The sequence below is a fragment of the Coregonus clupeaformis genome, chromosome 17, assembly GCF_020615455.1.
Source record: "Coregonus clupeaformis isolate EN_2021a chromosome 17, ASM2061545v1, whole genome shotgun sequence".
Taxonomy (NCBI): domain Eukaryota; kingdom Metazoa; phylum Chordata; class Actinopteri; order Salmoniformes; family Salmonidae; genus Coregonus; species Coregonus clupeaformis.
The window spans coordinates 37,956,568-37,968,743 of record NC_059208.1 but is presented as its reverse complement, the minus strand read 5'-3'; the positions used below and the strand labels follow the sequence as shown (position 1 = coordinate 37,968,743).

Here is a 12,176-nt window from a genome sequence, read left to right as displayed (position 1 = left end):
ACAGCCACAGTAGTCTTTTAGCCAGGTGTGTAATGCAAGTAGCCTGCTGAATCTTTCACACCCGCGGGATGGTACAGGGCCTGAAATTATTGGCTGCTTTTTGGAATCGGCCAGTGCTAGAATCAGTTCTTTAAAATCCATTTTTCAGAAGTTCCGAGCTAGCCCTCCTGATGTTGTTTGACCCCACGTGGACTATGACAGCGCCAGCTCCCGGCATGTCGTAGAACGGTCGGAAGCAGACTTGTAATGTCCTGTACCGAGCTCCTGGGTAGCACAGGGTTTTTGCCCCGGGAACCAAGATGTTTCTTACAATAGAGCTGCCGATGACAACAGCTGGTGCAATGGCTGAGGAGGTCCGGCTGTTCTTTCGCCTCGAGTGGGACCTAAGGGCCCAATGGACCAGAGCCGGCTGTACTATCCATCGTGGAGGATGACTGGGCAGGTCTCTCAGGTAGCCTCATGGTCCGATGAGGGTGAGTGTTGCAACAGAGGACAGACTATTTTTACGCACACTCACCGGTTCCGTTCTGTGAGGTTGTGTGGCCTACCACGTCGCGGCTGAACCGTTGTTGCTCCCAGACATTTCCACTTCACAATAACAGCACTTACAGTTGACCGGGGCAGCTCTAGCAGGGCAGAAATACACTGCTCAAAAAAATAAAAGGGAACACTAAAATAACACATCCTAGATCTGAATGAATGAAATAATCTTATTAAATACTTTTTTCTTTACATAGTTGAATGTGCTGACAACAAAATCACACAAACCGGTCATGCTGGAGGTTGTTGCAGGCAGCAGAACGTTCTCCACGGTGTCTCCAGACTCTGTCACGTCTGTCACATGCTCAGTGTGAACCTGCTTTCATCTGTGAAGAGCACAGGGCGCCAGTGGCGAATTTGCCAATATTGGTGTTCTCTGGCAAATGCCAAGACGTCCTGCACGGTGTTGGGCTGTAAGCACAACCCCCACCTGTGGACGTCGGGCCCTCATGGAGTCTGTTTCTGACCGTTTGAGCAGACACATGCACATTTGTGGCCTGCTGGAGGTCATTTTGCAGGGCTCTGGCAGTGCTCCTCCTTGCACAAAGGCAGAGGTAGCAGTCCTGCTGCTGGGTTGTTGCCCTCCTCCACGTCTCCTGGTAGCGCCTCCATTCTCTGGACACTACGCTGACAGACACAGCAAACCTTCTTGCCACAGCTCGCATTGATGTGCCATCCTGGATGAGCTGCACTACCTGAGCCACTTGTGTGGGTTGTAGACTCTGTCTCATGCTACCACTAGAGTGAAAGCACCGCCAGCATTCAAAAGTGACCAAAACAGCCAGGAAGCATAGGAACTGAGAAGTGGTCTGTGGTCACCACCTGCAGAACCACTCCTTTATTGGGGGTGTCTTGCTAATTGCCTATGATTTCCACCTGTTGTCTATTCCATTTGCACAACAGCATGTGAAAGTTGTCAGTGTTGCTTCCTAAGTGGACAGTTTGATTTCACAGAAGTGTGATTGACTTGGAGTTATTGTGTTGTTTCAGTGTTCCCTTTATTTTTTTGAGCTGTGTATGATGAACTGACTTGTTGGAAAGGTGGCATCCTATGACGGTGCCACGTTGAATGTAACCGCACACTTCAGTAAGGCCATTCTGCCTATGTAGAGTGCATGGCTGTGTGTTCGATTTTATACACCCGTCAGCAACGGGTGTGGCTGAACTAGCCGAATCCACTAATTTGAAGGGATGTCCACATACTTTCGTATATATAGTGTAGCAACTCAGAATAAACTGCAATTGTTTGAGTCACAGTACTTAGGTTTTGTTGCGATGTCCTCATTAGTGATAAAGCACTGACATTGACCTTTCTCTTCCCATTAAAATCCAATCAGTAGTATGCACCTAAGATCCTGCTTTAACTTATAATATTCAAGTAACTATATATGTGGACTATCAGTTGAAACATGTGAACTCAATTTCTACACATTCAGCATTTTAGTGTAGCTTTGTATTTAGTATATTACCAAATAAATGAATTTAAAACCTTTGACTCATTCCTCAACTGTCATGTATTCAGGCCTTTATAAGTATGTTACTAAACACCATACCACATTTATCTTAAAAACAACACAATTGAAGTGCTCAAATTTATTTCCTCTTTTTCAAGAAAGCAACAAACATTTAACGGTTGGACTTGGCGACCCTCTCCAACTCGTCCTTCTTCTTGATGGCATAGGAGTTAGAAGAACCCTGACCGAGAAAAAACACATTCAATACATTGATCAAAACCGAAAAAATTGACATGACACTGGTGAATAAACACCCAACATCACAGCAGACTAGAACATTTTGATTAAAACTGCAGAGAGAGGTTCAGAACCAAATCTGTACAGTACTGAAACCACATTTGAGACTACTCACCTTAGCTGCGTTGATCAGCTCATCGGCAAGGCACTCTGCGATAGTCTTGATGTTTCTGAAAGCAGCTTCTCTTGCTCCAGTGCACAGCAGCCAGATAGCCTGAGAGACAGGATGCAAGAGTGTAAGCAGCCATACACAACACAGAATATAAATAAACTATGTTGTGAATCTTTACAACAAAACAAATCAAAATAGAGGTTCTGTATCTGAGCTGGTGATTGACTGGGCCACAATAGACTACAGCCAATGAATATGCAAAGAAGTTTACTCTACGAGTACTCTAGCACACCAGGACAATGAGTTTGTAAAGGCGTGACTCTAGCCTCGTGTACACAAACAATTGACATACAAGTCTCATTCTTGTAACTTCACTTGTGATGTAGCCTAGATTTGGAAGTGAACCAAGTGGCAACAGGCACAGAGTTGGTGGAGAATGTGCCAGCATTCTATTTTACCTGGTTGACTCTACGCAGAGGGGACACGTCCACAGCCTGCCTCCTCACCGTACCAGCACGACCAATACGGGTGGAGTCCTCACGGGGACCGCTGTTGATGATGGCATTGACCAGCACCTGCAGGGGGTTCTGAGAGGACAAGTCAGAGGAGAGACAAGGTCAACCACCACAACCGTAATCCATATTCAGGGGTACAAATCTCACAGGCAAAGACACTCCGAGCCTACATATGGGACATAGCGATGACAGAAGTAAAATTGGGGTGATAACAGTAAGAGGAGAGTAGGCATGGACTTAAAGCAGGACAAGTTCCATGTGGCGTTTGTTCCAGGCCTTTCGGCACAGAGTTGCCCATTTGTTTAGGCAGCCCTGCTTCCTAGAGCTGGGTCTATCTGAGCCTCCACTGGATTATACTCAGTCACTATGACAGACCAGCATAGTGGCGGGAGGCTGACAGGCATGGAGTTCAAGGCAAAGTCTACATTTCAAACAGCACCCTATTCAGCGCACTACTTTTGACCAAGGACCATAGTAGTGCACTATGAAAGGAATGGGGTGCCATTTGGGACACAAAAAACAGTGTTGGATAAGGTAGAGATGGTATGTACCTCCCCGGTCAGCAAGTGGATGATCTCGAAGGCGTGCTTCACAATGCGACAGGTCATCAGCTTCTTGCCGTTGTTGCGGCCGTGCATCATCATGGAGTTGGTGAGACGCTCCACAATGGGGCACTGGGCCTTGCGGAAACGCTTGGCGGCATAACGGCCTCCAGAGTGTGGCAGGTACTTGGCGTACTTCTCCTTCACAGCAATGTAATCCTGAGTTGAAGGAAAAAGCATAATCAAAACTAGTTCACTTTCCAATAACTTAGGTTTCAATGTTCAGGTTAACAGGGAATACATAGATGTTCATGTTTCTGAGCTGGTGATTGACTGGGCCACAAGAGACTACAGCCAATGAATATGCAAAGGAGTTCACTCTACGAGTACTCTAGCACACCTGGACAATGAGGGTCGTAAAGGCGTGACTCTAGCCTCGTGTACACAAACAATTAACAAATAGTTATGTTTTATAGTGACTAGTCACAAGTCGAACATTGAAATACCTTACCTGCAGGGAGATGTCATTGATCTGAACATCGTCGGTGCTCCATTTCCCAAAGAGTTTGATTTCTGGCGTTTCTGCCACTGCTGGGGCAGTCTCCCACGACTCTGAAGTCACTGAAGAGAAACAATATTTGGTCAGGTAACATTAAATGGATTTAATTACGAGATTCAAGGTACCACAATGTCTGACCTCAGTTCCATGGCAAAAGGCCTTGTAATAATGGTATCCCACACTAACCAATGATATTACCACATCACGGCTCAACTAGTTAGTAGAATGAGAGAAGGCTTCGTGATACAACCATCAACATCAGGGAGGAATGTCTTCCACTGCTGGCAACACACGAATAGTTAGCTAACTTGCTAGCCAACGTTAGCCATTATACCGTCAACGTTAACTAATGATGTTAGCAACGTAGTCAAGGCTACACACGGACGGCATAAATATTGGTGTCTGTAGTTACAAATGTTATTTAATGAAGTAGTCGGTATAAAAACGTAAAGACAAAGTGAATGAGCGAACACACCAGTAGGCCCAAAAGTCTAAAGGCAGCCCGAGTCTACCAACTAATGTTAACTACATGGCTAATGTCATTATGAGCGAAACATAACCAACTACAATAGTGATTTAAGATTAACATGTGTTTAACACCAAACAGAACATCTTGCAAACCAACATAATGTGCTGAGTGGTCCTGGGAGGACGCTAAACAGGTACTAGCTAGTTAGCCATGTCGCACGTGTTAGCATTGAGTTAATTTGCCCCGGCTGAAATCATTTGCGCACGGAATAAAAACACTGCTTTAAAAACGTCTTTGGACTATAAACTCATTTACTTTTGACTCCAAGTCAAACGAGCAATGTTACACGTACGATGGTTTGACATTGTGCATTTTCATGCAATTTTGGCCTTGAAAATACAAAAAAACATTCACTCACTTGCGTCTGCCGTTCTGTATCACACTTCTCAGAGCCGGAAAAGGGCCTGTTCAGGGCGCCTCAAACAGATATCCAGAGAGGCGGAAATAAGGCATCTGGCTTGCACGGCTTTTATGGAATTGTAGTTCAATGGCAGAAATCCCATATTTTTGTTACGTTACAGCCTTGTTCTAAAATTCATTAAATATTTTTTATTATTCTCATCAATCTACACACAATACCCCATAATGACTATTCATTTTTTTCAAATATATTAAAAATAAAAAACAGAAAAAGCTTATTTACATAAGCATTCAGACCCTTTTCTATGAGATTCGAAAATTTGCTCAGGTGCATCCTGTTTCCATTGATCATCCTTGAGATGTTTCTAGAACTTGATTGGAGTTCACCTGTAGTCAATTAAATTGATTGGACATGATTTGGAAAGGCACACACCTGTCTATATAAGGTCCCACAGTTGACAGTGCATGTCAGAGAAAAAACCAATCCATGAAGTCAAAGGAATTGTCCGTAGAGCTCTGAGACAGGATTGTGTCGAGGCGCAGATCTGGTGAAGGGTACCAAAAAATGGCCTCCATCATTCTTAAATGGATGAAGTTTGGAACCACCAAGACTCTTCTTAGAGCTGGCCGCCCGGCCAAAGAACCAATAAACTGATGTTCACTCTGACAGAGCTCCAGAGTTCCTCTGTGGAGATGAGAGAAACTTCCAGAAGAACAGCCATCCCTGCAGCACTCCACCAATCAGGCCTTTATGGTAGAGTGGCCAGACGGAAGCCACTCCTCAGTAAAAGGCACATGACAGCCCGCATGGAGTTTGCCAAAAGGCACCTATAGGACTCTCAGACCATGAGAAACAAGATTGAACTCTTTGGCCTGAATGCCAAGTGTCACCTCTGGAGGAAACCTGGCACCATCCCTACGGTGAAACATAGTGGTGGCAGTATCATGCTGTGGGGATGTTTTTCAGCGGCAGGGACTGGGAGACTAGTCAGGATCGAGGGAAAGATGAACAGAGCAAAGTACAGAGATCCTTGATGAAAACCTGCTCCAGAGCGCTCAGGAACTCAGACTGGAGCAAAGGTTCACCTTCCAACAGGACAACGACCCTAAGCACACAGCCAAGACAATGCAGGAGTGGCTTCAGGACAAGTCTCAATGTCCTTGAGTGGCCCAGCCAGAGCCCGGACTTGAACCCGATCAAACCTCTCTGGAGAGACCTGAAAATAGTTCTGCAACGACGGTCACCATCCAACCTGACAGAGCTTGAGAGGATCTGCAGAGAAGAATGGGAGAAACTCCCCAAATACAGGTGTGCCAAGCTTGTAGCGTCATACCCAAGATGACTCGAAGCTGTAATCGCTGCCAAAGGTGCTTCAACAAAGTACTGAGTAAAGGGTCTGAATACTTATGTAAATGTCATTTTTCCGTTTTTATTTTTAATACATTTGCAAACATTTCCAAAAAAACGTTTTTGCTTTGTCATTATGGGGTATTGTGTGTAGATTGATGAGGAACAAAAACAATTTAATCAATTTTAGAATAAGGCTGTAACGTAATTTTTTTTCTCGAAAAAGTCAAGGGGTCTGAATACTTTCCGAATATACTGTATGTCCATAGATGATATAAAATATAGCGGGTGCATAGTGGTTGAAGCCAAAAGGCTGTTCAGTAAGAAAGAGGGGCAGAGAAGTGAAAGCCTGTCACTATTATTAATGTTTGAGATGGTTTTACCAAAGAAAGTACAGATGGGCTTCCTGGCTTTCACTTTTAGAGAGTTTGTTTCACCTCCATTAAAGTGTTTTAAATGCCAAAGAATGGGACATGTAGCGGCACTGTGCAAAGACAAGAAAATATGTGCCAAGTGTGGAGGGGAACATGATCATGGTGAATGTGGGGACAATGTCAAGGTTAAATGTTGTAATTGGGGGGGGACAGTGCAGCATTTGGTGGATGCCAGGTGCAGAAAGAGGCTAGAGAGGCCCAAAGATATAAAATCACTCATAATGTCTCTTATGCAGAGGCTGCAAGGCAGATTGGTGGAACCATTATGCAGAATTATGGAAATAATAGGGTTACTCCTGGAATAAGTGGACCTACTGCAGGAAATGTTGCTTATGTTGGGCCAGACATGGATACGAGACCTGTTCAGAAATCTTGCTCTCACAAATGTTGTTTCAAGGACACCTTAATAGTTAATCAGATTGACTTTATAGCCTTCATTGGAAAGGTTATCAACCTGACTGCATTTGTGGAAGTTGAAGATCATTGTGGATACAGCAACAGAGTTTTTTGGAGTAACAGATGTTACTGTCGCCACGATTGTCGATATGTTGACTCCTAATAATACTAATGATGGAATGTCTCAGTATGATGATAATTAGAGTTATGGTTTTTGTTATCCTTCAGTGGAATGCCAGAAGCCTTATTTCTGACGGTCAGGAGTTTAAGAAATATGTAATAGATTTAGAGATCAAACCTGATGTGATATGTGTTCAAGAAACATGGCTTAGACCAAATCTTGATTTTATTATTCCTGGTTATTGCTCAATCAGACCTGTTAGATCAGTTGGACAGGGTGATGGGTGTGCTACGTTCATAAGGGAAGGTCTTGTATATCGTAATATACCTGTCCCATCGGAATATGAATGTGTGATGGTGGAAATCTACAGTGCAGGTAGTAATATTAAGTGACACAATTTTACAACCCTTGTCAACTATCTGTAGCGATGTTTGATGAAATATCAGGAGAATTGGGCTCTAGAGAGATATGGTGCGGCGACTTTAATGCACATAATAGTTTATAGGGAAGCACACATACAGAATATCCTACCAACGGGACATTAAAAACTGTAATAACTTATGTTTCACCGAGTCGTGGCTGAACAATGACATGGATAACATACAGCTGGCGGGGTTTACGCTGCATCGGCAAGATAGAACAGCCGCCTCCGGTAAGACAAGGGAGTGGAGGTTTGTGTATATTTGTAAACAACAGCTGGTGCACGAAATCTAATATTTAGGAAGTATCTAGGTTTTGCTCGCCTGAGGTAGAGTATCTCATGATAAGCTGTAGACTACACTATTTACCAAGAGAGTTTTCATCTGTATTTTTTGTAGCTGTCTATTTACCACCACAAACCGATGCTGGCACTAAGACCGCACTCAGTGAGCTGTATAAGGCCATAAGCAAACAGGAAAACGCTCCTAGTGGCTGGGGACTTTAATGCAGGGAAACTTAAATCCATTTTACCTCATTTCTACCAGCATGTTAAATGTGCAACCAGAGGGAAAAAAAACTCTAGACCTCCTTTACTTCACACACAGAGACGAGTACAAAGCTCTCCCTCACCCTCTATTTGGCAAATCTGACCATAATTCTATCGTCCTGATTTCTGCTTACAAGCAAGAACTAAAGCAGGAAGCACCAGTGACTCGGTCAATAAAGAAATGGTCAGATGACACAGATGCTAAGCTACAGGACTGTTTTGCCTTGCACAGACTGGAATATGTTCCGGGATTCTTCAGATGGCATTGAAGAGTACACCACATCAGTCACTTGCTTCATCAATGAGTGCATCGATGACGTCGTCCCCACAGTGACCGAACATACATACCCCAACCAGAAGCCACTAATTACAGGCAACATCCGCACTGAGCTAAAGGGTAGAGCTGCCGCTTTCAAGGAGTGGGACTCTAACCCGGACGCTTATAAGAAATTCCGTTATGCCCTCCGACGAACCATCAAACAGACAAAGCATCAATACAGGACTAAGATTTAATCGTACTACACCGGCTCTGACGCTCGTCAGATGTGGCAGGGCTTGCAAACTATTGCAGATTACAAAGGGAAGCACAGCTGCGAGCTGCCCAGTGACACGAGCCTACCAGACGAGCTAAATTACTTCGATGTTCGCTTCGAGACAAGCAACACTGAAGCATGCATGAGCGCATCAGCTGTTCTGGACGACTGTGTGATCACGCTCTCCATAGCTGAAGTGAGTAAGACCTTTTAAACAGGTCAACATTCACAAGGCTGCAGGGCCAGACGAATTACCAGGATGTGTACTCCGAGCATGCCCTGACCAACTTGCAAGTGTCTTCACTGACATTTTCAACCTGTCCCTGATTGAGTCTGTAATACCAACATGTTTCAAGCAGACCACCATAATCCCTGTGCCCAATAATACTAAGGTAACCTGTCTAAATGTCTACAGACCAGTAGCCCTCACGTCTGTAGCCATGAAGTGCTTTGAAAGGCTGGACATGGCTCACATCAACACCATTATCCCAGAAACCCTTGACCCACTCCAATTTGCATACTGCCCCAACAGATCCACAGATGATGCAATCGCTATTGCACTCCACACTGCCCTTTCCCACCTGGACAAAAGGAACACCTACGTGAGAATGCTATTCATTCACTACAGCTCAGTGTTCAACACCATAGTGCCCTCAAAGCTCATCACTAATCTAAGGACCCTGGGACTAAACACCTCCCTCTGCAACTGGATCCTGGACTTCCTGACGGGCCGCCCCCAGGTGGTAAGGGTAGGTAACAACACATCTGGGGTGCGTGCTCAGTCCCCTCCTGTACTCTCTGTTCACCCATGACTGCATGGCCAGGCACGACTCCAACACCATCATTAAGTTTGCCGACGACACAACAGTGGTAGGCCAGATCACCGACAACAATGAGACCGCCTTTAGGGAACAGGTCAGAGACCTGGCCGTGTGGTGCCAGGATAACAACCTCTCCCTCAACGTGATCAAGACAAAGGAGATGATTGTGGACTACAGGAAAAGGAGGACCGAGCACGCCCCCATTCTCATCGACGGGGCTATAGTGGAGCAGGTTGAAAGCTTCAAGTTCCTTGGTGTCCACATCACCAACAAACTATCATGGTCCAAACACACCAAGACAGTCGTGAAGAGGGCACGACAAAGCCTATTCCCCTTCAGGAGACTGAAAAGATTTGGCATGGGTCCTCAGATCCTCAAAAAGTTATACAGCTGCACCATCGAGATCCTAGTTGCATTACTGCCTGGTATGGCAACTGCTCGGCCTCCGACCGCAATCCACTACAGATGGTAGTGCGTACCGCCCAGTACATCACTGGGGCGAAGCTTCCTGCCATCCAGGACCTCTATACCAGGCGGTGTCAGAGGAAGGCCCTAAAAATGGTCAAAGACTCCAGCCACCCTAGTCATAGACTGTTCTCTCTGCTACCACACGGCAAGCGGTACCAGAGCGCCAAGTCTAGGTCCAAAAGGCTTCTTAACAGCTTCTACCCCCAAGCCATAAGACTCCTGAACAGCTAATCAAATGGCTACCCGGACTATTTGTATTGTAAATAAGCATTTCACTGTAAGGTTGTATTCGGCACATGTGACAAATACAATTTGGTTTGATTTGATAATGGTACTATTGTGGAAGATATGATGGAAACGAGCATTTGTATGTCTTCACGATGGAATTAGTACAAGAGTTGATGTTGTTAGAGGGGTTACATCCTGCCTGGACCACACACTGGCTTCTAACTCTATTCTAACAAGTATTTGATACACTGCCGATTTTGCAGGTTTTCCTACTTACAAAGCACGTAGAGGTCACATTTGTATGATTTTTAAGTAATTCATTTGCATTTTATTGCATAACATATGTTTTGATCACCTACCAACCAGTAAGAATTCCGGCTCTCACAGACCTGTTAGTTTTTCTTTAAGAAGCCATCCTGTTCTCCACTCATTACCTGTATTAACTGCACCTGTTTGAACTCGTTACCTGTATAAAAGACACCTGTCCACACACTCAATCAAACAGACTCCAACCTCTCCACAATGGCCAAGACCAGAGAGCTGTGTAAGGACATCAGGGATAAAATTGTAGACCTGCACAAGGCTGGGATGGGCTACAGGACAATAGGCAAGCAGCTTGGTGAGAAGGCAACAACTGTTGGCGCAATTATTAGAAAATGGAAGAAGTTCAAGATGACGTGGGGCATCAATGATCATGAGGAAGGTGAGGGATCAGCCCAGAACTACACGGCAGGACCTGGTCAATGACCTGACGAGAGCTGGGACCACAGTCTCAAAGAAAACCATTAGTAACACACTACGTCATCATGGATTAAAATCCTGCAGCGCACGCAAGGTCCCCCTGCTCAAGCCAGCGCATGTCCAGGCCCATCTGAAGTTTGCCAATGACCATCTGGATGATCCAGAGGAGGAATGGGAGAAGGTAATGTGGTCTAAACTCCACTCGCCGTGTTTGGAGGAAGAAGAAGGATGAGTACAACCCCAAGAACACTATCCCAACCGTGAAGCATGGAGGTGGAAACATCATTCTTTGGGGATGCTTTTCTGCAAAGGGGACAGGACGACTGCACCGTATTGAGGGGAGGATGGATGGGGCCATGTATCGCGAGATCTTGGCCAACAACCTCCTTCCCTCAGTAAGAGCATTGAAGATGGGTCGTGGCTGGGTCTTCCAGCATGACAACGACCCGAAACACACAGCCAGGGCAACTAAGGAGTGGCTCCGTAAGAAGCATCTCAAGGTCCTGGAGTGGCCTAGCCAGTCTCCAGACCTGAACCCAATAGAAAATCTTTGGAGGGAGCTGAAAGTTCGTATTGCCCAGCGACAGCCCCGAAACCTGAAGGATCTGAAGAAGGTCTGTATGGAGGAGTGGGCCAAAATCCCTGCTGCAGTGTGTGCAAACCTGGTCAAGACCTAAAGGAAACGTATGATCTCTGTAATTGCAAACAAAGGTTTCTGTACCAAATATTAAGTTCTGCTTTTCTATGTATCAAATACTTATGTCATGCAATAAAATGCAAATGAATTACTTAAAAATCATACAATGTGATTTTCTGGATTTTTGTTTTAGATTCTGTCTCTCACAGTTGAAGTGTACCTATGATAAAAATTACAGATCTCTACATGCTTTGTAAGTAGGAAAACCTGCAAAATCGGCAGTGTATCAAATACTTGTTCTCCCCACTGTATGTGTGAATGTAATGAATGATTCTACTGTTGGAAGTGATCATTTCCCGATTTCGTGTACCATTCCAGAAAGGGTACTATTCAGAAGATGGTGCTTTCATAAAGCAGACTGGGAAAAGTTTGGTGGTCATTGCTTAAAGTCTGTTGGAGAGTTGTCTTTAGAGAGGCTGGTTGATGTATGTGCTGCCTCTGTGACCTATCTGATTTTGAGTGCTGTGAATGTAATTTATATGTACCAGAGAGTGAAGTGGGTGAGAAAAGGAAG

The 12,176-nt window shown here is 44.8% G+C and overlaps 1 protein-coding gene and 3 non-coding genes across 4 annotated transcripts; all 4 read right to left on the bottom strand.

Annotated features, from left to right (window-relative positions):
- Positions 1-2,118: 2,118 nt before the first annotated feature.
- On the bottom strand, positions 2,119-5,015 carry LOC121586349 (40S ribosomal protein S5). Its single transcript, XM_041902966.2, has 6 exons — positions 4,907-5,015; positions 3,972-4,081; positions 3,470-3,679; positions 2,862-2,990; positions 2,407-2,505; positions 2,119-2,235 (listed from the first exon to the last, which is right to left on the bottom strand). Coding segments are annotated over exons 1-6 (618 nt in total). The 5' UTR covers positions 4,908-5,015; the 3' UTR covers positions 2,119-2,166.
- LOC121586983 lies at positions 2,605-2,735 on the bottom strand. The gene has a single exon (XR_006003996.1). It is a non-coding gene; the product is annotated as a small nucleolar RNA SNORA3/SNORA45 family (small nucleolar RNA).
- LOC121586980 lies at positions 3,182-3,308 on the bottom strand. The gene has a single exon (XR_006003993.2). It is a non-coding gene; the product is annotated as a small nucleolar RNA SNORA65 (small nucleolar RNA).
- On the bottom strand, positions 3,770-3,901 carry LOC121586984. Its single transcript, XR_006003997.1, has one exon. It is a non-coding gene; the product is annotated as a small nucleolar RNA SNORA3/SNORA45 family (small nucleolar RNA).
- Positions 5,016-12,176: the final 7,161 nt, after the last annotated feature.

Excerpts from the sequence above, each read along its gene's own strand:
- LOC121586349 (XM_041902966.2), bottom strand. Across the intron at positions 2,991-3,469 it reads TCCACTTGCTGACCGGGGAG|AACCCCCTGCAGGTGCTGGT; the intron begins GTACATACCATC and ends TTGTCCTCTCAG. Across the intron at positions 2,506-2,861 it reads CTCTGCGTAGAGTCAACCAG|GCTATCTGGCTGCTGTGCAC; the intron begins GTAAAATAGAAT and ends CCTGTCTCTCAG.